The following is a 26,969-nucleotide window of genomic DNA, read 5'->3' on the forward strand; positions in this document are numbered from 1 at the left end:
GTGTGCACATTTTATGAATTGAAATGTATTTGTCAGTTTCAAGTGCGGGCTATAAAGCACTAAATTTGATTGGTAACTCGTATTCAGTTTACCTCTGGCTAACGTCAATTTATTAGCCCCCTTTATTTGTTTGTGCAACATCAAATTATATTCGTATCTTGGGTGCAGAAAGGAAGATGGAAGTCTATGATGATGGGCATTGGCATTCGAATGCCGCCACTTTGTTCGCCTGTCTCCCCCATCGATGACTCACCAATCGAATGAGCAGTTTCCCGGAGTTTCCCGCCCCCTTCGGTCTTTTTGGCCACGACTGCACTTTGTGTCAATGTTATGCACATCAGCCGTGGCATAACGTCAATTTCAGTCACTGTCTTTGCCATTCAGCCAGTCATTCAGCCATTCAGCCAGTAGACACTGCCGAGCTGAAGAAGGCGCACGCTACTTAGTTTGCAAAATTGCCGACTCTGGCATTTTGCATGTCCGTATATGCCACATACATACATATATGCGTACATATATGCCATGCCTGCGATTTTCCCAATACCCCATTCCCGATTTTCCTCATTTTCCCAAGGCAAACTCCTTCTTGCACAGTTGTTTGCATTGCAGCGGCAGATGCTGTCAATAATAAATTTCCGTTAGAGCCGCAGCAGATTTTCAAAAGGGGGGAAAAGCAGTTGGCTCGCCAGGCGGCACGTTCTGGGGAGAGAAAATTGGGTGGAAAATGGGTGAAAATCTGGATGGGGTGGCAGGCAGGGAAAGCCAGGAAGGAAGCACATAAGCGCATTGCCCAAGACAAGAAGGAGATTGAGGCAAAAGGAAGGAGATTGCAGCTCGGCACTAAAAAGATGACATAAAGATAGAGACGGGCGGGTGTTGAAATTGAATAGGGGTAACGAAGCGTCAGTTTCAGAGAGGGGGCTCTGAAGACGCAGGAAAAATCAAGGAAACTGCGATGGATGGGGGACTGGGACAAGGGGGCAGGCAAGAAACCAAAGTAAGACTAGAGGAAAAACTCGCACTGCAGGCATGCAAACGATGCGCTGTCGCCTGATAAAGTATACGACCGATTGCCCGTTTCTGCTCGACGGGCCAAAAGGAAAAATCGCAGACGCTCAACCAGACATTGGATGCAAATGGAAAATGGAAAATCATCAGGCGGCGGGAAAAACAGGGCGAGATCCATGGTATCCATGGCTGGGGTGTGGAGCTGGATGCGAGCAGCCAAGACACGTTGATAAATTTATTGAAATTCTATTGAAACGAAACGATTTGACTGCGCCAAGGACCAGAGCAGACAGAGATAGCTGGCGCGTGCCAGAAAGAGACAGAGCGACGACCTACACAAATCGCTGATAAAGTGGAAAATGAGTGCAAAACAAAAAAGTAAAGTGCACAAGAAAATTGTCTCCATGTGGAGAGAGGAGCTTCAGCTGTAGTAAATTGCAAATAAATTGCATTGATACTCTGCACTAAAAGAAAATATATATTAATATATAAGATTAATTGATTCAGTCAAGATTTGGAAATAATAACTTATCAGCAATTTATTTTAATCGATAATTTGTTTAAAATTTCATTTCAATTTTTAATATTTTGCATTCCCTAAAGCGATTTTTGCTGTCCGGGCAATTAAACTTTTGCCATTGCGTAAATTTCATTGGATTGGGCCACAACAACACAAAATCTTGGCAAACTTTGCACTTAATTTTTAATTTCCCTCCATTTGGCCTTTGACCGGCCGCGCTGGACACGCGATGCTCAATTTAACCTGGCCAAGGAATAACAAGAGATGGAGACGGAAGAGCGAGCAACAAGCAGATGAAAATGCTCGGCTGAGTTCCGCAGTAAAAGAGCAATGGAAAAAAAAAAATAAGTAAAGAAAAATAAAAGCAAAATATAGAGTAAAGTAGAAAAATCTCGGCTCAAAGAAGTAGCCGCATTTCTGTACCATTCTTATGGGGGCTGTCCGTGGAAAATGATGGAGGAGAGACAGGCATAAAAAAAAAGAGACAAGGGGGTCGCGGGAGTGTCGTGGAAAAGGCCAAATTTAATTTGTGCTCAGTGGCTGTGGCAACTCTGGTTCCCCTTGTTGATGTTTTTGTTGCTCTTGTTGCTGGGCCATGAAGAAATTGCTACCCAATTACGTAATAAAATCCGACTGAAGTTTCTACTCTTATTATTTAATTTTTTCTTTATCTTCTCCTCCTCGCCATTCCATCTCCTCAATGGGGCGCAAATCGTTCTAGGGGATTTGGTATGGAAACACACAAAATAAAAAGCGAAAACACCACGAGCGGTGGCGGAAAATTCGCGGAGAGTTTGCTGGAAAATCCAGCTTGGCGCTTATTAAGAAATAATGCTGTAAAAACAAAACGCAGCGGCGTCAAATCAACTTTTGTTTTGTTTTCTCATTTCGCCCGCAGCGAAACATTAAACGGGCTTGAATACAAAGAAAATAAATAAACACCAAATGACAACGTCAAATCCAGAACAGAAAGAAAAGTAATTGTTTTACTATTAACATTGTTTAATGTTTAACAATAAACAAAACATGTGAACAATCAACTTGCAACAGTATACATTTTAGCATTCGAGAGCTAATTCTATTTTTAGATTTCTTACGCTCTTCGTTTTACGCGAGCGGAGAGAGTGCAATTTTGGCCCTTACCAAGTGAAATTCAAAAGCTATTCAACTACAAATATCTGGATTAAGCCAACAAACGCCAGCCACTGAAAAGTTATTTGAGAAAGTTGCATAAATCACAAATTCTAAAGTTCAATTACTTTCAAAATTTTATGACCACATTTCGAGCTCCGAAAGACTTCATTTCAATTGTTAAGCAAACAGCAATAAACGAGTTTTGGGCAAACAAACTGTCGTTTTGGCCAGCGGTGAAACAGAGGGAAAACTGTAAGAGGCCGAAACTCAAAAGCCAACAGGGAAATGCGAGGAAAGTTGGAAAAGCGGAAAACGCTGGCAAAGGACCAAGGACCAAGGATCCCGGTTAATAATAAGTGCCCTGTGGTGCAGCTTAGTAAAATGCTAAGAAATAGAGAGTATTTCTGATTTCACAAATGTCATACATATTACGTGTGTACATCGGTGAGTTTGGAGTTTAAGTACATTTTGTATATGCAGAAGCCGCTTTCCACAATCCCCGGTGTACGTTGATGCCCCTAAGGAAATTGTTGCGAAAAATCAAAAAAAAAAAACACAACATAACGAAAAAAAAAAACCTGAAATCGGCGAATTACATTTACATTATGCGTGTTCAGTACATTAGAAAAACAGGAAACAGGAAACGTAGCTGGAGGACATGAAGAATACAAGCAGCGATAAATGAAGCGTAAAACGAGACTTAAAACTGATAAGCATGCCATTGATATGAATAACGTAACCAGAGTTTAACGCCATTGGATTTCATTAGCGAAATGCTAGCCTGTTTATGCGACAATTGTTTTTGTTTATTCGCCATACATATATATTTGTTCATTTTATATTTCTGGCATTTCTAATATAACGAAAATACAGAAATATATATTCAAAGCGATATTCGCAATGCTTTCTCTGCAATTGCCAATCAATGTGCAATCTTCTCAGTTCATGGGAATATATCTCTGTGTATGTGTGTGTGTGTTTGCCCGTGTGTGTGTGTGTGTCTGTGTGTGTGTGCCAAAGGCAATAATCATAAAGAACCGTCAAGCGCTTTGCTTTTGTTCTGGAGAATTGAGGCAATAACGCTGAAAGGAAAAACGAAATTCGAGAAGGAAAACTCGGTCTTGGCTTGCGATTATTTTGCCATTACTTTCCATTATTTTACTTTATTTCAATGACTGTTTACATTAGCCACACACACATACGTACACTCACACGCACACTTGAGCAAAAGAGAGAGAGAGAGGCAGGAGAGAGAAGAAGAAATCAGCAGATAAGTGCTGCATACTTTCGAACGCGTGAGCTGCTTATTTTGGTCTTTTTCCTCCACTTCCTGCCTTTGTTTGCCCTGCATGTGATTGTGAGTGTGCTTGTAAGTGTTCAGTGTGTGAGTGAGCATGTGTCTGTGTGTGTGCGTGTGTGTGTGAGCCACTTTACTTTTGCTCATTGAGCTGGGCAAGAGGCAAAGGCATCACTTGATTGATACTTTGATTTCTCCATTATTCTTTCGAGATTTTCTATTTATCCTCACAGCAGATACAATTTTTATCTGATATTGATACACATCTTCTAATATGCATTTGAATTGTTTGCTCTTCCATTGCAGGCGGAGATTTGGAGCGTATTCATCGCCATCCTGCGCAAAAGCGTACGCAATCTGCAGGCCTGCACCGATGTTGGCCTAATCGAGCATGTCCTCGTGCGCCTGCAACGTTCCGAAACGGTTGTGGCAGGTAAGAACAATAATTAAATGGCATTACATAACAAAATATTAATCAAATTTCGAAACAGCGGTGCAAAATCATTGAAAACATGGTTGAAAGTGTCGAAATTATTACAATATAGTATGTTTCAATCGACCTAGTGATTTCTATGGCACCAGAACCAGATGATTACAACATATTTCATGAGAAGCATTTTAATCAAGTTTTTGTTTGGGAGGGCGCATTGATAAAGGTCTCTGGTGCGTGCAACAATGGAGTTTACACATTCGGCCATTGTTTGACTGGTCTGAATAGATCCCAAGTTGGCTTTGGTTTGCTTTTGGTCTGGGTCTGGTCCGCTGAATTGCCTCTCGATTAATTTCACGCTTGTCAGCAGCACTGACACGCCCAGTTGCACCCCCCACTCCACTCCGCTCCCAGTCCTGCTGGAACGACATCGCACCACCCAGTTGCCACCCAGAAACCACCCGGCGGCGCCTACAAGTGAAAAGGCAGAGAAAATGGGGGAGTGGATTGGAACGGCACAGCTCGGCACAGCAAATTTGCTCTTCATTAGCGACCCTCGCTGGCCCCGCCCACTGTGCCAAACCACCGCGCCCTGCAGCACCACCCACCACGCTGTGACTCCCAACCCACCATACACACACACACACACACTCGCACACACACGATGCCTTAAGCATGTGCGTGCCTTTGGCTTTGATTTTGATTTTATTAAGTCAATGACACATCTGCGGTCTCCACGAAATCCCAGCACCCCACTACCTTACCAGCACCACCCCGCCACCCCACCACCCCACAACCCACAACCATATCTCTTTCTGCACCACCCACCCACACACACACACTGCGCCCTCTGCTCCTTCATTCCGCATTTAACGAACTGTAACTGCTGTCAATTTGCAGTCGCTGACTTTTGAGCTCCATGTGTGTGTGTGTGTGTGTGTGTGAAACACGGAGAAAGCAGAATGCCGAAGGGAAGAAGAGACCACAAACAAAGACATAATTCCATACGTACACAGAAGGAAAGATGTTCAAAACTAAATTAGGGGTATCTCTTTTTTTGGTAATTAACGATAAATAAACCTGCTACTTCTCTCTTACTCTAGAAAAATCGTTCGCTTACAAAATTATAGTTTTCTAAAATGAAGCAGAACTCCATTGTTGCTTGCCTCTATTTTATTATTAGAAAACAACTGCGAATGTTGGCCAATTAAGTTCTCTGTGTACTGGGAATGTCTGTCTTCGGCGTTTTACTACATACACACATATGTGTGTGTGTGTGTATGTGTGCACCTGACAAATGCCAAAACGTGACACTTGCCAAGAAATTAGATAAGTTAAAAGTTCGTTGTCTCGGGCAAAGTTCAGCTTAGAGTAGCAACTTCTTGGATTCCACAGAAAATATGTCCGTGTATGTGTATGTACGTCTGTCTATATCTTTGTCTATATTCTGTAATTTTGTATCTGTAAGGGGTAGAAGAAAAATTGCCTAGTTCTTTTGGGCCATAACTTAAAGTGCTTGAAAACTCGACAATGCAATCGCAAAAATTTGATAAGAGAAATTGTTGCGTTAAACGCTCTCACTTCTGGCTTCTTTTCTTCATCGGTATATATGTCTGTATATATAAATGAGAATGTATGTATATACTCTTCTTTCCGCTGATTTTTCTCCCACTGATGATGATGATGATGAGTTTGGGGCAGTAAAAACTTTGGCATGCCAAGGAAAATGCAATTAAATGCTGATGAAGCTGTGGCGCTACGAAGGAGCAAAAGTATGAGCGGATAAGTGCGGGAAAAGCCGGAAGGTTTGGAAAGCCCAGAATACCAACTGGGGACCAACCGGGCAACACTGTCGTCTTGGGAATGCCGCAGGGGAATGGGCAGTGAATCTGGATGGATGCTGGATAACTTGGGTCGACCAGCGTGGCCCAAAGGTTCAAATTCATCTCCTAACCTAAAATCCAGTTTAACAGTGTGTTTCAATTAGTTTAACGTTGATAAAAATATACGATTTCGATTAATTACAATTTTCTCATCGAAATCTTCCAATACAACTAACTCAATGCCCCAAAAAACCGAGAACAACAAACTTACATATATATATTCTCAGTGCGTTTGTGTGTGTGTGGTGTATATGGTGTATATGGTGTAGAGTGTAAATATGAACAGAATATGCTAGTGAGCTTGCGAGGAGGTGGCATACAGAAGGTGAGCGGACCAACAGACCACCAGACCAGGCATTAAAACGGCCCGAGCGTCCCATTTCAATTAGTGTGCATTACAAATGAAGTTTGGGAATAGCGCAGCTTTCGCTGGAAAACCAGACGACGTCGTCCTGCCCCTCGGGAGGGGGCGTGGCCAGTGGGCAACGTAGTGGGTGTGGCGAGACGGCAACGGAGGCAATGGGGCAATGCTCCAGAGGGGTAGGCAATCAGTTTGAACTCCGGAATTAATAACTATTTGGCCAAGCTTTTGGCCAAACTTGATTGAAAATGCAGCCCTTACAAGGTGAAGCGAGACGGAGCATCACTCCTTGAATGCTGTGTGGGGCAGATGGTGGGGAAAACTCATCATCTTCGTCATCCTCATCGTCAGCGTTGGCTCACTGGAGACATGGATGAGTGATGGCAATAGTTTTGGCCAAAAACTTTTACCCCCGGCGAATTTTCCTAGGGAAATTGCACAATTTATATTGCAAGTCAATTGAAATCCGAAAGTTATGTTGGCGAATGCAAGTCACTTCTGCACTATCTTTTTGTCTAGTTATTTTGAAAATAATCAGCTGCTATTTTCAGCGCAACTTTGTGTGACCTTCCATTGAATGGAAATTCCTTTCGCGCCTGGCAATGGCAGTGCTACTAGATCAAATGCAATATATCTGATGGCCTTGCACCGACCACGCCCCCCAATGGCCCGTCCTCCTCCGCCTCCGCCAGCCACGCCCCTCTGTCTTTTCGTATTCGCCGTGAGAGAGCGCGTGTCCTTGCCACTTGGGTGAACGCGAGGACTTTGCATTTGCATTCGCATTCGCAACTTGCCACCTGTGCTAAAACGGGAACTTGATTGTTGCCACAAACATACACACACACACACTCGCACACACAGAGTTGAGTTTGGCTGGCTGTCAGCAGCACTTGCGCATATCCTTTGGGCCTTCAACCCATTTCCGGCCTTTCCGCATTTAATGGCTTGAACATGTAGCTTGGATAACTCTGTATCTATATATTGATGTAGCCTATTTTGTTTATGCCAGCATAAAGCAAAATCAGAAAAGCATGTAGTGTAGAAGGTAAACACATCGACTATCGAGGATATTTAAACGGACCTATTTGGTTGGGAGGAAACCTTTCAACTTATTATTTAATACTATGTTAATGTTTTAATGTTTAATACTATGAATGTCCATCACTTTGATGGCTAATGAAGAGCATTAGCAGCACTTTTACTAAGGCATTTATTCAAGTGCCATAAACTCCTGACATGGATTGCATAAGCATAAACGTGTGTGTATCTGCCACTGCCACTGACACTAACCCATTTCCCATTTCGATCGCAACAACCTTTTTTCAGACCTGCTCATCGAGATGCTGGGCGTGCTGGCCAGCTATAGCATAACGGTGAAGGAGCTGAAGCTACTCTTCGGAACGATGAAGGCCACCAATGGCAAGTGGCCGCGCCACTCGGCCAAGTTGCTCAACGTCCTCCGGCAGATGCCACATCGCAACGGACCGGACGTCTTCTTCAGCTTTCCGGGCCGCAAGGGATCGGTGAGTACCAACAAATGGATGCATATACCAAACCAATGTCATAGATACAATGGAATCGTATAAAATACGATACAGGTTATATGTCCACGATTTTACGTTTTACGTTTCTAATATCTTTAGTTTTAAGTTATCAACAGAGCTTAAATTCCAATCTACCCGCTGGTCCGTCACACTGTTTGTTGGCTCTCTGGGCGATATTTGCAATTTTAGGCCATGCAATTCGCCCGGCTTCTTTTTATTGAATGCAACTGGCTGAAACAAAGGCCTCATACGAATATGGCCGTCACTGGCGATACAGGAAGAGGTTCCCCAGGGGTCTCCCATATTGCACCCCCGTCGACATTTCCGGGGGCTTTTATTTTATTGCGTCGCACTTAAAACGAATTCGAAATGTGTTTTTTCCCACTCTGTAGTCGCAGCATGTATGTTGGTATTTTTGCCCGTATGCCTGCTATCTGTGAGTTTGACCACTCCCATCTTTGTTTCTTGATGGGATGGCTATGATGGCGAGCACTCTATCGATATGTCCATGGCCCCATAAATACATAAAAAATGCCATAAAGCGAATTGGAAGTCAGATGCTAGCATCGAGCATGGATAGCGTTTCGCAATTGTCGCAAAATGTCTAATAAATAGATGCTCGCCACCCCAGCCAAATCGACCAAAAGAACCGCCCACCTATCCATCCAATCCACATCAAATCCAGCGTCCAACCTTCGCTATCTCTCCTCCTCTCATTTTGGGTTGATACTTTTTTGGGCTGTTTTTTTTTTTTTTTTTTTTTTGTTCTTCCTTTTTAATTTTCCGTTTAGCCGGCTTTTTGGAGGGAAAATCAACAGCCACCACCAGCCGCCCACTTAGCCAACAATCTGCGATCCACAAGCACACGCCTAATGCCATTGATGGTGCTGATTGCAACAGGATGACGACGGGACTCGATTCGAATAATGAGATTTTCGGAAAAGCCAAAACCCAAAATCACCAGGGCACCATTTCAGTTTCCTGCTCCTCCAACCGGACATTCCCACTGCTGCTGTCACGGGAAATGGCCGAAAATTGGGGAAATGTAGAGAGAGTGGCACTGAGTGTGTGTGCGTGCGTGTGTGTGGTGCAAAGTTGCCTGCAACCGCAGCAAAACTCCAACAACAGTGTCAGCCTTTGTCACGTTTACCCAGCCTTAACCCATTTAACCCATTTTGTCTCTTCTTGGCCCCCAGAAAAAGTGGTCTCCATGTCCCAAATACCATCATCACTAGATAAGTGCAAAGTAAATGCAATTTGATAGTTTCAAGAGCTCTAAATACGTAGTTGTAGGAGCTGTAAGAGTAAACAAGTGATTTCATAATGATTCAATATGTTGAATAGGGGGGAAATTAAACCATGAGCTTTGTGAAGCGGAATGCACGGAGTCGACTTGAACTAATCAAATAAATGCATATCAATTTGTTGGTTGTCGGCAATAGTGTCAAGTATTTAAAGTCATCATAGGGCTAATAAATAACTTCACAGATTGTCTTACAAACGGCAAACGATGAGTGACAAACGCTGAGCCATTGGCCACTAAATGCATAGATATTTGTTATCAAATTGCAATGAATTCACCAGATGCCTCAAGCGGATAATGTCAAATGGCATTTCCAGGAGGAGAAATATCATAATATAACTATATTTTGCCTGCACAGGAAAGAGACTTAAATTTATGGACTACCAGCTGAAATTCACCTGATAGTTCATACTGCTACTATGGTACACTATATATGTACTATATATATATGGTAGTTGCTTTCATCTCGAATTTATCCTTTTTCAGCATGCTGCCGCCACAGCATTGATGATAAATCAAATGTGCTCATTTCCTTTTAATTTCGGTCCATTTCTGTTTTGCGGCTTCTTCTGTTAAATTCCCGTCTCCAGCTGCCTTTCCTTTTGCATTTCTGGCTCTGGTATTTTCTGGCTTTCGAGTTGAGGTTGCCACCGGAAATACACACATTCGTGTGTAGTTTGTGTTGCGGATTGGAATGGTTTGGAATGGAATGTGCCACAAGTTTCCTAGCCAGTCGAAAGTATTTCCCTCTCCGAGATTCATACAGCTTCGTTGCTTTCGGTTACGGAATTTGAAGCCTTTTTGGGGGCAATCTACTTATACATATGCGCAGTCAATTATGCGGCTTATTAATGTTAATTGCCAAAGATATTGAGTGGCAAACTGACCGTAATTGTTATTTAACATAGCGCTGGTGGTTAAATTTGAATGGCTTGTAATCGCTTTTCGGTCTCATTTCCGTTTTCGTTCGCTCGTACAGGCCATGGTCCTGCCGCCGCTGGCCAAATGGCCCTATGAGAACGGATTCACCTTCACCACCTGGTTCCGTCTGGATCCCATCAATTCGGTGAATATCGAACGTGAGAAGCCCTACCTCTACTGGTGAGTACTGGTCGAAAGTGTGTGGTTGCTATCCTGTACTCAAGTGATAACTCCCTTCCCATTTCCAGCTTCAAGACATCGAAGGGCGTGGGCTATACGGCGCACTTTGTGGGCAATTGCCTCGTCCTCACCTCGATGAAGGTCAAGGGCAAGGGCTTTCAGCATTGTGTCAAATACGAATTCCAGCCACGAAAGGTAAGATAATACCCCCGACTAAGCTGCACATGAATTTGCCTTGACTTTCGTTTCGGTTTCTATGTCTATTTCAGTGGTACATGATTGCCATAGTGTATATATACAATCGTTGGACGAAAAGCGAAATCAAGTGCCTCGTTAATGGACAGCTGGCCTCTTCAACGGAGATGGCCTGGTTTGTTTCCACAAACGATGTGAGTACCACTCCATTCACTTATAAGTCTGCTTCAAATCATGCAGCTTCATAGGTGATTCCCTGAGCTTCTCCAGTTGTATATATTTTTTCCCATCCTTTTTAGCCCTTTGACAAGTGCTACATTGGAGCCACCCCCGAGTTGGACGAGGAGCGCGTGTTCTGTGGCCAAATGTCGGCGATCTACCTTTTCAGCGAGGCACTGACCACGCAGCAGATCTGCGCGATGCACCGTTTGGGTCCCGGCTACAAGGTGAGTAGTTCGTGGGTGATGCTCTTTTCGATGGTTGGTGCCTTTCGGCTGCTGCAGCACTGGTGACCCGGTGGGTGACCTGGACCTGCAGCAGCACCCACCACCCAACAACCATCGCCTACTCGTATTCTCAGCAGCAGCAGCGAGGGCCAAAGCGCACGCACCACTGCACCACTTTTGCACAGCCGAAATGCCGCAGCAAAACTGTCCTCGTCTGTACAAAATAACGTCATTTGTTCTTATATATACTTTAAAACATATATATATACATATACATATATATACATTATTTTTTTGCTCTTTTCTCTCTCTCTCTTTCCGTGTTTTTTGAACTTCCTGTCCGCTGCACTGCTACAAAAATTTGCACCACACACCATGTGCTAAAAAAAACACACACACACAAAAAAAAATACATAAAAAAACAGTCGCAGTTCCGATTCGACAACGAGTGCTATCTGAATCTGCCGGACAATCACAAGCGGGTGAGTCACTTTCAACTTCTGCCAGCGACCTTGGGGGCATCAGCACTGTCGGGCGGCAGTGGGAGTGGCACCGGAAGCGGCAGCGGCAACGATGCATCAGCTGCAGCGGCAGCGGCTATTGCCGCCGGTCAGCAGCAGCAGTTGCAGCTGCAGTTCCAAATCCTGGCCGCCGAGCAAGAGGCGCGTGCCATCGATTGGTCCGATGAGAAGCTCGATTTGAATGCGGCATTTGTGAAAATTCGAGCGGTTCTCACCGCCCGCAATGCAGTGACCTTGGCTGGCAGCAGCAGCGGCACTGGCACTACTGCTGCAGTAGCCACTGCCGCAGCAGCAGCAGCGGGAGCGGGAGCGGGAGCGGGAGCAGGAGCAACTGCTGCAGCAACATCTGCAGCAGCAGCAGCGGCGGTGGCGGCAACACAAAATGAGAATGATGCAGCAGTGGGACAGCAGCAACATGCAACACAACATCACCATGCCACAGCAACAACTGGCAGTGCGGATGATCCGCTCGGCCATTTGCCCACTGGAAATGCTTCTTCTTTTGGTATTTACACTGCTTTTGTTTTGCGCATCTTTTGATTTTTAATTATAATTTTAATATGTTTTTATTTGGGCAACGATCAAGAGCAACTCCGTCGAATGTCCAGTGTGAGCAGCTTGAACTCAATGGTCGGAAGCGCCGACACTGAGGAGGTCAACCAGCTGAAAGCTGTAAGCAAACTTTCATTTCATTTTATCCTATTTTCATTTAGTTTTTAAGTTTCTCGTACTGCATTTATTTTTAATATATATATTTTTGAATTTCGCTCGAAACAATTTCAATTGGCAGCATTTCGTTTCACATTTCATTTAAAATTTATTTGCCAAACTATTTTATTTTATTTTTTTTCGTCCTAACAAACATGCGTAATTTAGTTATTTCAATTAGGTTTTGTAACAACCAGTTACATTCCAGTGCCTTGTGTTTGTAAATATTTTAAAAAAGTTATTTAATTAAGAAGTTATTGCTAACGTTGTAATTGATAAAGTTTAGTTTTATGCAACATTTGTGTTGTTCTGGTTGCAACGAAACCAAAAAGTTATCACACATTTTTGGCAAGCAATTACAAAGTTACCGACAGCATTTAGATCGATAGTACGATTTTTTACATTTTAAAGTTGTAGATGCCAACACAATGGCCGTGTTTTTTTTAGTAAGCAGAAGTAAATGTAGCGTATACCTGGGCAGGTGTCTTAAAAACTCCCATTTGGCCGTAGACAAAGGCGAACATGTAAGGCCAAAAACCCAAAACACCCACTCCACCCGCCGGAGATTGTTGGAAATCTTTGGGCGCCGCGCATGTTCCATATTCCGCTGCAGAATTTTCTATGCCCGTACTGTATGCTCCACATTTCAGGACCCCGAAACAGCTATTATGTAGACAGCCAAAACCCACCCACCCACTTTTCACTTGCCACCCCCTTTCGCCCACTCACCTGTGCCGTGTATTATGCCATTTTGTATGGCGAGCGGTGGGGGAAAGGGCGGGGAAAAGTGAGTGCTTTAGTTATTTTGAATGTTGTTTTTATGTGCCAAATCGGGAGTTGAGTTAATGGGATGGGAAAACACGGCCATACACACACACACACACACACGCACACTCGCAATTACATTTACACAAACATTGCGCTTTTAGGGGTGAAAAAAATGGGCGAAATGGGCGGGCGTGTGTTATGATCCCTAAAAGAAAACTGTGCCATCAAATAAATATTAAAGAAACGATCTTTTAACAACTAAATATTTTGAGTTCTTAAAAGTATCTTATATAAAGTTGGTTGCATCTTATTATGTTTTTGTTTTTAGTTTTTGCTTTTCTTAGTTTTATATTCTTTGAAGAAAACTGAAAGAAGTATTTTTAGCAGCAAATTAGGCAGCCAAAAACGTGTAATAATGAAACTATAAGCACCAGCTAACATGCCACACACGCACACAGGCAAACATACAACACACACACACTGCCAAAATGCACAAAAGGAGATGGAAACTCTAGACTCGAGGAAAATCTGCCCCAAATAGGAAAATGAAATGCAACGATGCGTGTTGTGTGTATATATATTGTAAATATTGTTCATGAACAGCATTTGAATACTTTTATATTGCACACACACATATACATAGTGCCGTTTATACGTTTTGTAAGCGTGTGTGTGTGTGTAAGTTGCTATTACCTAACAGAGTTTATTATTGATTCCCACAGAATTTATCAGAGCACAAATAACTTAGTATATGAACGAGCATAGTTAAGTTTGCATAAAGTGCTCAGTTAACTAAATTCACTTATTGAATTTCATATGTCTATTACAGCTCACTGATCAGTTAGTTAAATGCCTTAAATAGCTTAAACTTTGGCTTCTTGCAACCAAATTGAAAGTAACAAAAATCGTTGGAAGCTGGCAACTCTGCTGGGTATTTAATGCTTCGGAGCTTCCGAACTTGGCTTTCCATTGGTCATTTGTTAACCTGCTCTCCTCCGCTGCGTGTGTTTCTGTGTGTGTGTCTTATGTGTTTTTTTTTTTTTTGTTTTTTTTTCTTATTCGTTATCTTGTGTGTCAGCTTAAAGCCAAAGCCAAAAGCAAAGCTAAAGACAAAGCCTAAGTAAATTGCAATAACCTGACTGGGAATAAATCTTCGGTCGGTCGATAGGAAGTCCATGGAGTCCATGGAATCCATGGAGTCCTTAGTGCCCAGCTCGATGCCACTCGATGACTCGCCGAAAGCCCGGCCTAATCCCTGCCATATACACTCTCCCAACTCACCCAACCCCACCCCACATCCCGGATTCCCCAGATACCCAAATACCCACTGATGATTCCCACTGATTATTCAACCGCCTGGCCCGAACTCAACCAATCCACCTGTCTTCTTGCCCACAGGTGCTGTACGATGGCAAACTATCGAATGCCATTGTGTTCATGTACAATCCGGTGGCCACCGATGGTCAGTTGTGTCTGCAGTCGTCGCCCAAGGGAAACGTTTCATATTTCGTGCACACGCCGCATGCGCTGATGTTGCAGGTGAGTAAATGACACACCAGAAGGTGAACAGGCTTTGAAGATGTGGACAAGTCGGACGGAGTGGGACGACGAGTGGGGTTCTCCGAGTGGGCTCATAAGCCTCCCTGGGAGCATAAATTCCATGTAGAAATTTTACGACACCGGCGCATGCCTTGGCATTTCTTATTAGCCCCCGCAAAAAGTCCGAAATGGACCGGAAAGCACGGTGGCGTTGAGAACGAAGACGACGACGACGACGACGACGACGGCACTGGCCAAAATTATTCAATAAATTTTGTAGTAATTTCTTGGGTAAACAACACACAAATCATAAGGAGTAGAAGGAGCTGAAGGACCAGCAGCACGAAGCTCGGCGAACGAACGTGTCCTGTGCAAAATATACGGGGCTGATGACAGCTTAGGCGATTAATAGAGCTCTGATTAAATTGAAATTTGCTTTTGCAGGATGTGAAGGCCGTGGTCACGCACTCGATACACTGCACCCTCAATTCGATTGGCGGCATCCAGGTGCTATTCCCGCTTTTCTCGCAGCTGGACATGGCCCACGAGGGTCTGGGCGACATTAAGCGGGATCCCACGCTGTGGTGAGTGAGAAAAACAATACACTATATGTATGTATGTATGTATGCATGTTGGCATAGTTGGGATTTTATAAATACCAGAGAACTAGATATTCGAATTGATGAACAACATTTGTCGGTTCATTGTAGATTTTGGAATTTAACCACACAAAAGCAAAGCCATGGCTTATCATTAATCGCATATATTATTTTATTTCCCCATCGATAGCTCCAAGCTGCTGGGCTTCATCTGTGAACTGGTGGAAACATCGCAGACGGTGCAGCAGCACATGATCCAGAACCGGGGCTTCCTGGTCATCTCGTTCATGCTGCAGCGCTCCTCCCGCGAACACCTGACTCTCGAAGTCCTGGGATCCTTCCTGAACCTGACCAAGTATCTGGTCACCTGCCTGTCGGCCAACAGTGATCTGCTGCTCAAACAGGTAAGTCGGTTGCGAGTTCAAATCCTGCTTGCCATATTGAATACGTAAATAACATACAAATATAAGGAAGGACGATTGGTTGCATTGCGGGCAACGCTGCGTATGCGCAATGTTCTTGGCATGCCGTCTGGTGTTATTTTTTTTTCTGTGATGAATGTAAAATGTATTTTTTATGTATTATACTATATATGTATGACAATAACTAAGTTCGATCTAAGTGCCACGTTATTTTTTTTGGGGGTGGTTAAGCATGCGAAAAGCCCGCCCCTCAACAAAGAATCTCCTTGCGAATTTGATTTACAATTCTGTTACGCGTTCTTGTTGTTCGCTTACACCCAGCAAAAACAAACAGAAAATGAAAGCCCAACCCATCGATTGTTTTTAGGGTGGCATGTTAACCCATCTCACTAAAAAAAAGTACAAGAAAAAACAGAAAAGAAAGGCAAATCCCAAAAATGATATGCGATTTCATCTCGTTTGTTGCTTTCTCTGTCTCTATCTCTCTCTCTCTCTCCACACTCACATAAATATATATATATATACATATATATAAATCCAACTCTATCTATCGCACTCACTGTGTTTTGCCTTTTGTTGATGATGATTTGATGATGATAATGATGATGATGATGGTTATGATGATGATGGCGCACAGTTGAACACAGGCCTGCGTAATCCTTTCAAAAAAGTAAACACAACCGTAAACAACTGCTCACATTTCTCGTTATAAGTAACTGCACTTGAGAATCTCTTAAGCAAATATACTCGTACTCGCACTCGTACTACTCACAAGCATCCACCCACACGATATATACACATATATCTCAGGCATATTTATGTTTATTTTATGCCATTTGCCAGTCTGTGCAACCTGAAGCAAATATCTCCCCCTTGAAATCCCTCTGGCTGCCCATTGAATTCTATAACCCGCTTAGTTTAAAAGGTAGAACATGGTCTCTTTGTTCTATTGTGTCAGCTGAGCGGAATATGGAATGTGAACGATTGCCTTGTGGGATTGTTCGACAAAGAGACCTTACTTATTCAAATTATATGGCTTTGGTTAATATATTGAGATACGATTGCGTTAACTTATTAATTTTGAGAAATATCCTATTGTTTCTCTCTCAGTTCAGCCTGACAATATTTTCTTATGGTTTCTTTTAATTTTATCCATTATCGTTTTATTTTGTTAAACATACCCATTGCATGCATTTGCCATACACTGTTTTTCTGCATGTGATGTGATAACTTATTGGCAAATGAGCAAACTGTTCCATTCATGCGTTTCGATTGCAATCAGTTGCTGGCATTCGTATTGCAGTCATTTGCGTTCCATTTCGTTTCGTTTCGCTTGCACTTTGCACCTGCCTGAGCACCGCTTCGATTCGCTTAATCAGCTCAAAATCATAAATGAGATTAATCAAAATTACTACTACTTTCCCTAGCCAGAAATCAGCAAGACAAACAAATAGCAAAAAAGAAGAATATTATTAACTACAACTTAACTGTCTTCTTCTACTTTTGTCTCCTCTCTCTTTCACTCTCACTCTATATTACTCTCTCCCCTGCGCTCTCTCAATATCTCTCGTTCTGTGCTTTCCGCCACGCCCACCGTTCACCCACACGTTCCACACTCACGATCGCCTATCCATTTCCATTGTTCCCCGCTTCTTGCTATTGTGATCGCTTATCGATAAATCAATTCAAATGCGCCTCATCGACACTCAACTACACAACTCAACTACACAAACATCAACAACTTCAAAAACAACAACCGAACAATAAACAACAACATAATAATCAACATGAACAACGAAACAGTTCTACCAGGTGAAGCTCAAATCTCGAATTCTCTGTACTTCTGTACCGTACCACTATATCCAATATATGTAACATATATATGTTTCCGTTCCACTGTTCATAACGTTTCGTTTCATTTTGTGTGTGTGTGTGCTTACCGTAGTTTGTTGAATATCAACGTGTACATAAATCATCATCCCCTCCTCTCATTCATCGATTTGTGTATTTATATATATAATATACATGTAAAAATAAATACGTGCTATATACTCATTTAAAGTCATTTCGCTCTTCATTCCATTTTGTTCCGTTACGCTTTGTTGAACCGCAAAACCGCAGCGATAAACCGCATAATCTTATTAACTCTGGGGGAAACCCTGAGCGCAACCTCAAGGCCCCCCCCCCTTAAAAACCCCAACGTCAATCCCAGATTTTGCCTTTCCATTGGCTTTTCCTGGTCCCCCACCACATATCCCATTTCAACCCCACATACTCCGTTGTTCCTCACTCAATTTGTTCAATGTGTCATTTGGATAATTGAAGCGAAAGTTGTGTTCACAGCACCGGATCGCACCTTCCTAATTGCTCGCCTGGAGTATTTCCAATACCTTTTTAAATGTATACCACACCACACCATACCGTTCTACATTCCTATGCTCCCTTGTCCTTCGTCAAATGAATAAATTTCTGGTTGCAAAAAAAAAAAAAAAACGAAGAAAAAGAAAAAGAAAAAGAAAAAGGACAAATGGAAAAAAAGAAAAAAATCAAGAGTTGAAAAGCTGCAAATATTTTTCGTGGCACCTTTGGGGCTGCCGGTTGCATTTTTATTTTACATTCGGTGCACAGCTTTTTAATTGGGAAACTTCTCTGCCAGCAGTCGAGTGGGGTTGGGTTTTTGAGGGGCCTTTTCAGGGGCTTTGAGGGGTGTGAAAACCTTGTTGCATTGTTACTAGAGAGCCATGGCAACAACATTGGCGAACACTGGTTTTGACAATCCAACAAGTTGAGGCGATGGCTTAACAAGTTTTGTTTGGGCCCGGGCAAAAGCAGATGAATGAAATTAAAGCGGATTGCAATTCCCACTCAGCAGAAGTTGAACTTAACTGGATAACGCTCAGATATTTTGCACACTTTAATGCCAGCCATAAAGTGACTCTTCAGGCGATATTTTACTGGTCTGGTATTAAGCCAACTGGAAGTTTCAATTAGTGGGCTTGATGGTTTAAGCTGACTGCACTCTTGAGTGAAGAGTTTTTAAAACGAAAAGTGAAATATGGCAAGTACTAGATATGGGTTATACCTTCAGATAAAAAATAGTCATTTACATCTGGTACAAGGACTTAAGACCGAATCAATTTGGCTTCTTTAATTTAATTTAAAAGTACGTGAGACCTTTTTCAGATCGAATATCATTCATCCAATCATTTTACCATCATAATATACATCCATTTAAGTACTGTGTTATTTACTTACAGAATTTTAGACATAACTTAATCTTAGGCTTAACTTAACATAATCATTACTAGCGTAGCCTAGCCTAGTTATAGTTTTAGTTTTAGTTTAATTTAGTTAAGTGTTAACCCCTAAACATTTGAAGCTAACCTCATGAATACCGGAATGCAATTGTTTGTTTCGTTTCATTTCGTTCCGTTCCATTCCGTTCCGTTGGAATTTGATTTTATGTTCGTTGATTGCCGTTATGCTGTTGCTGCATGTGTTACCTGTTATATCCCAAAATATGTACTACTACTACTACTATCAACATCAACTACAACAACAACTCTGACAACAATAATAAAAAAAACCTGAAACTCATGTTTAACCGTATGTATACCGAAATCAAATTGATTTTTTATAACCTGCACTCCCTGGCCCTTCTTTAATATATCCACCTGCTTAAACCTCTTTTTGCCTATCCCCAACTACATACTATATCTATCTATCTTATATACACACATACACATACACACACACACACACCCTTCCTTTCCGAGCTACCCCCACAAATTGACTAAGTCACCCAATCAAATTGTGAGAGGACAGCAAAAGTTACTTGACTAATTCCCCGCAGTTGTTCTGTTTCTCGTTTCTCACGTGGCAGCTGCTGGACCACGTCCTCTTCAATCCAGCCCTGTGGATATACACACCCGCCAATGTCCAGGCGCGACTGTACTCCTACTTGGCCACCGAGTTCCTCTCGGACACGCAGATCTACAGCAATGTGAGGAGGGTCAGCACCGTCCTGCAGACGGTGCACACCCTGAAGTACTACTACTGGGTGGTCAATCCGCGGGCTAAGAGCGGCATCATTCCCAAGGGACTGGGTAAGTAGCACTTGGAACAGTGCAAATAATTGAACACGAATGTTCATCTGTTGGGTATTTAGAAATGACTAAATGATTTCGCTTTGGTTTCCCATCTTCGCCAACAGATGGACCTCGTCCGGCTCAAAAGGACATCCTGGCCATCCGGGCATACATCCTGCTGTTCCTGAAGCAGCTCATCATGATCGGCAATGGCGTGAAGGAGGACGAGCTGCAGAGCATACTCAACTATCTGACCACCATGCACGAGGTGCGTAATCGATTCCCTCTAACCCAATATCTTCTTCCCCATAAAAAAAAACTTTTTTTTAATTAATTGACATCATGTTTCCCCGCTCGTTTTGGTTTGACTTTCAGGACGAGAACCTGCACGACGTGCTGCAGATGCTCATCTCGCTGATGTCGGAGCATCCCAGCTCCATGGTACCTGCCTTTGATGTGAAGCACGGCGTGCGCAGCATCTTCAAGTTGCTGGCGGCCGAAAGTCAGTTGATTCGGCTTCAGGCCCTCAAGCTGCTGGGCTTCTTCCTTTCCCGCAGCACCCACAAGTGAGTACAGTGAAGGCTGGAGCGCTTAAATCCTCCCACTGGCACTTACTACTGTAATCTAACTCAAACTCTTTACCATTTTCTTTGATTGTCCACCATCAGACGCAAGTACGATGTGATGTCACCACACAATCTGTATACCCTTCTAGCGGAGCGACTGCTTCTCTACGAGGAATCACTATCCCTGCCCACATACAATGTTCTCTACGAGATCATGACGGAGCACATCTCGCAGCAGATTCTATACACACGCCATCCGGAACCAGAGAGTCATTACCGTCTGGAAAATCCAAGTAAGTGACTCCTCGAAAAATGTGATAAATTTTTCAATATAATTAAGGGCACATAAATATAAATATTCGAATAATGTTTTCGAACAGTTAGCGTTTTTGATTGATTTTATGATTTGCGTTCCCTTTTTTTAAACACCTTTTCTGTTTTAATATCTTTGCCCATCCAGTGATCCTCAAGGTGGTGGCCACCCTGATCCGGCAATCAAAACAGACGGAATCGCTGATCGACGTGAAGAAGCTATTCCTGCAGGATATGACCCTGTTGTGCAATAGCAATCGGGAGAACCGGCGCACCGTGCTCCAGATGTCCGTGTGGCAGGAGTGGCTCATTGCGATGGCCTACATTCATCCAAAGAGCAGCGAGGAGCAAAAGATAAGCGACATGGTGTACTCCCTGTTCCGCATGCTGCTCCACCATGCCATCAAGCATGAATACGGTGGCTGGAGAGTTTGGGTAGATACCCTGGCAATCGTCCACTCCAAGGTGTCTTACGAGGAGTTTAAGCTCCAGTTCGCCCAGATGTACGAGCACTACGAGCGCCAGCGAACGGACAATATCACAGATCCTGCCCTGCGACAGGCTAGACCCATTAGCACGATCAGTGGTTGGGAGCGAGAGGAGCTGCATCAACAGCAGAACGGTGGATCTACAGCAGCAGTGGCTCCCAATCAAACGACGGCTGTCAAAGGTTCTGTTTCCATTGCCTCACTGGAAGATGTGCCTCCGGTGGTTGAGGAAGAGGTGGAGGAACTGGAGCTGGAGGAAGTGGAGATCCAAGACGGTCCCATAACCGAAGAAACCGAACCAAAATCGGTGATAGCCAACATTTCCGACGTCTACAACGAGCAGCTCAAAACCGATGCCACGTGCAATGGCAATTTGGAGGATGTCAAAGAGGAGGAGCCTGCGCAACAGCAAGCCGGAGACCTGGAGAAGCAACCGGAGCCATCTACTCCTTTGGGAGCTCTCAGGGAAACCCTACAACTTGGTGATGACATGGATGTGGAAGAACTGGAGTTGGCTACCGCCAAGGATGCCCTCAATGCGGAACAGCATGTGTCGCGAGTTCTCCAGGCTTCTGAAGCGGCACTCAACGATTGCAAAATGGCCGTCGATGATGTCCTGCAGGAGTCATCCTCCGTCCTCAAGGACGAGGAGATCGAACTGGCCGTCAACGAGGTTGTTCAGGGTGTGCTCAATAACGAGAAGAAAACGCAATCCCAAGACAACAAGGATAACAAGGAACAGCCGGGCGAACAGGATGTAAACGTCAGTCTCCTGAACAGCAAGAATCTGCTCAACAATAATAATAATAACAATAACAACAGTCCGAGTCCAACGCCCACAACGGCGACAGCGACGGCGGAGACGGAAGCGGAAACGGAAGTCAATGCCAATGAGATCGTGAGCAGCACAGAGGCGCCCAAGGCGGAAACGGAAACGAGCGTAGCACCGGAAGTAGAAACACCGGAAACGGCCAAGCCAAGCCCCATTGTCCCCAGCCCCGTATTAGCAACCAATCAAAAGACTGAAGATGCAGCCAACAAGCTGAACAACAACGAGAAGCTGGCCGAGATCAGCGCCAGTCCCGAGCCACCCGCTGTGGTGGAAACGCCAGAAGCTGATCTTCTTCAGCTTTCCGATTCCGAAACGAAACCGAATAAGGAAACCGAAGCAGAGGATTCGGTGGCGCTGGCCGTTAGAGATATTGTCGAGCAACTCATCGACAAGGTCATCGATGCCACGGAAGCGGAATCGGCCAGCGAAACCAAAACGGAAACTAACAATAATGAGATACCCAAGAAGGAGAAGCAGACGTCAGAAGAGCCTGAGAATGTGGAAACTCCAGAGAGTTTGGCCGCTGCCGCCGAGGAAATTGTCCAAGAGGTTGTGGAAGCAGCTCTCGTAATGGTCCAAGAGGAGAGCACTCCAGAGAAGCCAGAAGAGAAGGCGAACTCCCAAGAAGAGGAAAATGAAATTGGCAAGGACGAGGTTCTTCTGCAGCTGGAGGAGAAACCAGCGTCTACTGAGGTGCAGGAAGCAAAGATAGAAGATGATCTAAAGAAACCAGAAGATCCAAAAGCCGACAGCTCTGTAGAACCAAAGACACCGAAGCTTGAGGAACCGAAACCCCAGGAAACTGAGCAACAAAAGTCCCAGGAGGTCGCCGAAGAACTACCTCAAAAACCAGAGGAGCAGGTGGTGGCCATTGTCAACCAAGTCCTGGACAATCTGGTAGACGATACGGTCAAGGCGGTGGCAGCTGAGCAAACCACTCAAACATCGCCAGCCCCCGAAGAGCAATCGCCACAAATACTGACAATGGAATCACCAGCAGCGTCGGTGCGGGTCAAGCCCACTGAGGTGGATTCCACCACCCAGACTACGCCAAAGAACGAGGCCGGATCCAGTCTATTGGTTGAGCAGGTGCAGCAAGTCCTCCAGGAGGATGACGCCCAACAATCAGCAGGCATGACCATCGAAGATGAGGAGTACTCCAATCAGCAGGCAGCTGCGGCAGTTGAAAATGCCAACAGCAGCCAATTGGATGCCAATCATTATGGTCCCGGTAATCCAGAATCCAAACAACAGCAACAGCGCTCCAAATCGGGATCGACCCGACCGATGTTCAGTCCGGGTCCAACACGTCCGCCCTTCCGAATACCGGAATTCAAGTGGTCCTACATCCATCAGCGACTGCTCAGCGATGTCCTCTTTTCGCTGGAAACGGACATTCAGGTGTGGCGCAGTCATTCGACCAAAAGCGTCCTGGACTTTGTCAACTCCAGCGAGAATGCCATTTTTGTGGTGAACACGGTGCATTTGATATCGCAACTAGCGGATAACCTGATTATTGCCTGTGGAGGATTGCTGCCTCTTTTGGCCAGCGCCACGTCACCCAATGTAAGTATGGTGGTCTAGATTCGGAATCGAATTAGTGAGGTTTTGGTGGGCCCAGAAAATCCAATATAAAATTGGTTTCAAAATGTTTCCTTTCCTTTGCCGCAGTCCGAATTGGATGTGCTGGAGCCCACGCAAGGCATGCCTTTGGAGGTGGCCGTGTCTTTCCTGCAGCGTCTGGTCAACATGGCGGATGTCCTGATCTTTGCCACATCCCTGAACTTCGGCGAGTTGGAGGCGGAGAAGAACATGTCCAGTGGCGGCATTCTGCGTCAGTGCCTGCGATTGGTTTGCACCTGTGCGGTAAGGAATTGCTTGGAGTGCAAGGAGCGAACGCGCTACAATGTGGGCGCCTTGGCGAGAGATGTCCCGGGTGCAGCCCATTTGCAGGCCCTCATCCGCGGAGCTCAGGCATCGCCCAAGGTGAGATATATCCCCTCCCATGATATCCTCTTTTCCGTTTCTAAATCGGACGTTTTGAACAGAACATTGTCGAGTCAATAACCGGTCAATTATCGCCTGTCAAGGATCCCGAGAAGCTGCTCCAGGACATGGACGTCAATCGCCTGCGCGCAGTCATTTATCGCGATGTGGTGAGTAGTAGATATGGCATGGCAAAGATATATATTGATTCGTTGCCTAAACCCTGCGTATTTCCTGCACCATTTCAGGAGGAGACTAAGCAGGCGCAGTTCCTCTCGCTGGCCATAGTGTACTTCATATCGGTGCTGATGGTGTCCAAGTATCGTGATATCCTGGAGCCGCCGGCAGAGCCGCAGATCCAGCGTCAATCGCCAGTGCTGCAACGCACGGCAGGCGGCGGTAAGTGGCAACCAATTGAGCCTAAGATCCACCGACATAATCCCCGGTTTTGCCGGAAATGCCATATATACATATATATAGTATATTATACTGTACCCATTTACTAGAGATGATACTTTGTGGGTCGGGCTAAACGAACTTCTGCCGGCGGCAGTCTTTCAGTTTCATTGTGATTTCGTGTTCCGTTCCATATTGTTTTCTTCCACTTGTGTTCCTCGGTTGCGTTTCCTTATCGGTTCGACTTCCGTTTTTGTTTAGTTTTGTTTCGTTTCCGTTTCCGATTTTGAATTTTGATTTATCTTCTCTTGCTGCACCAAAAACTTCACGCTCGTTTATCGTTTATACCTTTTGGCTCTGTTTTTTGATTCGGCCGCTAGTTAACTGGATTTGTTTTCCTTTACCTATATATATATTTCCTATATATAGATATCTATTTATATATATAAATATTTATTGGTTTTGTTGTTCTATATTATCAATTCGTTCCATTTCTCATCTCGGTTTCGGCTTGTTTCCGCATTTAGTTTTGTGTTCTGTGATTTTTGAACAGCTGAACAAAGGTTTTTTAATGGTAGATGCCACGCGATGAGAATTTTTTGTCGATCCACCTTAAAGCCCACGACCAAACCACCCCACCAACCACCGCACTTTAACCGCTGGACCCACCTTAATTTCCCTCTAGAACTGCTCCCATGTGCGTGTGTGTGTTCCCTTTCAAAATATATATCACCACCTCTCCCACATAATTATTCCGTATACTGTTCTCCCCGTCACCCACCAATCCACTCCCAACTCCCTTTTAACCACAATCTCTATATATATATATTTATATACATTTATATGCATACATATAATCACTAGCTATTAAGAACACAAAATATCTCATGTCTGTTCCATTGTTGGAGATACTATTCGGTTTTATGTTTCCTTTTCTTTGTTCCGTTTACCGATGATTTCATTTCACGCTGCTTTTTCGGATTTATTGTACAAAAAATACCATAAACTCAACAAAACAAAAAAAAACCAAAAAAAAAAAAATAAATAAATTTAAACGGAAAACTGATTATGAATCAACCAACGTATACCTCGCCATTGCCTCACAACCCGCCCTTTAATATGTGTGTAAATACCATAAAAAAAACTGCAACTTTAGAAGCCGCCAGTGCGCGTCCTTTGTTCCCCCAATGGTCGCATCATGTTTACCCGCAATTCCTGCCCGAATCGCACCAGAATCACAACAGCAACATGCAACACCAGCAGCAGCAGCAACAGCAGCAGCAGCAGCAACACTACTACCAGCAACAGCAGCAACAGCAGGTTGCCCACAATCATAGCCATCATCACATGACTGCCGCTTACTACCAACAGCAGCAACAGCAGCAGCAGCAACACCAGCAAGTTGCAGCGGGACAGCAGCAGCATTCGCCCACTCCTCTGGCCACACACTCGACCAGCTCCTCGGCCAGTTCCACGGCCACATCTCAGCCAGCGTCGAGCTCCTCGCTCTCCAGCCTGGCATCCCAGAGTCAGCAGCAATCGCATCGCCAGTTGCACAAGCAGCAACAGCAGCAGCAGCAACAGCAGCCACATTACCATCCGCATCAGCCGCACTATGGATTGATCAACGGGCACCAGCAACATCCGCAGCTGAATGGTAAACATTACGCGGAAAATGGATCGACAGCGGGATACCATCCGCATTCGCATCCACATCCGCACGGTGGTTATATGCGAAATGGTGATTCGTCGACTGTGCAACAGAATGGTATGCCGGACTATCAGGCAGTGGGTCTGATGAATGGTCATGGCTCTGGTGGAACGGGTAATAACAATAACTCCAGCCTGATGAACAACATGCGAAATCTGCGAAATGGCGGAGCTAACTCATCATCTTCGCCACCGCCGGGAAGCCATCAAGGTATCCCAGGTGTTGCAACAGCGGGAGCTGTTAATGCAAATGCTGCTGTTGGTGTTGGCATGGGCGGAGCCGTGGGTGTGGGCATGGGGGGCGTGCCAGGGGGCTTGGATGGAGGCGTGGCCTACAAGACGAGCGCCATAAATAATAATTATCGCTACAATGGACGCAACGCATCCGCTGGAACAGGTATCGCTCGTTCGACTGTCGTAGAGTTTATCTAATTCAAACCTCGCACATCTGCCCAACTATCTGTGTGGATCTGTATACTTAAATGTGTATTCTATCTATATGTCTGTACATCTTAGCTAGAATGCCAGGTTCCACATGGAAGGTCATCGTAAATTTATTGAATGTGTAAATTAGGGTTCAGACTTGAACTAAAATTTAAGAATTTAAATAGTTATATTTCCTTTATTTTGACTATCCAAGTGGAACAAGGCTGTTGAACTTAGCTGCTAGATTGTTGCTCACTTTCTTGCCTTTCCTTGCGATTCGTTACGATTTGATTAGTTTTCTCTTTTCATTTTTGTCGTTTCACTTGCCTTTCATTTCCTTGACTTTCTGTATTCTCGTAGAAGTGTGTGTATTTATATATAAACAA

The 26,969-nt window shown here is 44.2% G+C and overlaps 1 protein-coding gene across 11 annotated transcripts in view; it reads left to right on the forward strand.

Moving 5' to 3' along the window:
- LOC117147526 (neurobeachin) overlaps window positions 1-26,969 on the forward strand; it is a 163,096-nt gene that overhangs the window by 124,079 nt on the left and 12,048 nt on the right. For 3 of the 11 annotated variants that reach the window (XM_033314446.1, XM_033314447.1, XM_033314448.1), the window contains 20 exons: window positions 4,266-4,392; window positions 7,960-8,156; window positions 10,460-10,581; window positions 10,650-10,776; window positions 10,851-10,970; window positions 11,076-11,222; window positions 11,648-12,248; window positions 12,330-12,415; window positions 14,618-14,758; window positions 15,203-15,342; window positions 15,548-15,761; window positions 19,633-19,885; window positions 19,993-20,135; window positions 20,243-20,433; window positions 20,536-20,726; window positions 20,894-23,631; window positions 23,737-24,051; window positions 24,114-24,221; window positions 24,300-24,450; window positions 25,604-26,554. In XM_033314446.1, the coding sequence (XP_033170337.1) occupies window positions 4,266-4,392; window positions 7,960-8,156; window positions 10,460-10,581; window positions 10,650-10,776; window positions 10,851-10,970; window positions 11,076-11,222; window positions 11,648-12,248; window positions 12,330-12,415; window positions 14,618-14,758; window positions 15,203-15,342; window positions 15,548-15,761; window positions 19,633-19,885; window positions 19,993-20,135; window positions 20,243-20,433; window positions 20,536-20,726; window positions 20,894-23,631; window positions 23,737-24,051; window positions 24,114-24,221; window positions 24,300-24,450; window positions 25,604-26,554 (7,063 nt within the window). The remainder of the gene's footprint in view (window positions 1-4,265; window positions 4,393-7,959; window positions 8,157-10,459; window positions 10,582-10,649; window positions 10,777-10,850; window positions 10,971-11,075; window positions 11,223-11,647; window positions 12,249-12,329; window positions 12,416-14,617; window positions 14,759-15,202; window positions 15,343-15,547; window positions 15,762-19,632; window positions 19,886-19,992; window positions 20,136-20,242; window positions 20,434-20,535; window positions 20,727-20,893; window positions 23,632-23,736; window positions 24,052-24,113; window positions 24,222-24,299; window positions 24,451-25,603; window positions 26,555-26,969) is intronic. The other 8 variants (XM_033314449.1, XM_033314445.1, XM_033314454.1 and 5 more) reach the window with 6 other exon arrangements.

This window comes from Drosophila mauritiana, chromosome X (assembly GCF_004382145.1).
Source record: "Drosophila mauritiana strain mau12 chromosome X, ASM438214v1, whole genome shotgun sequence".
Lineage (NCBI taxonomy): Eukaryota > Metazoa > Arthropoda > Insecta > Diptera > Drosophilidae > Drosophila > Drosophila mauritiana.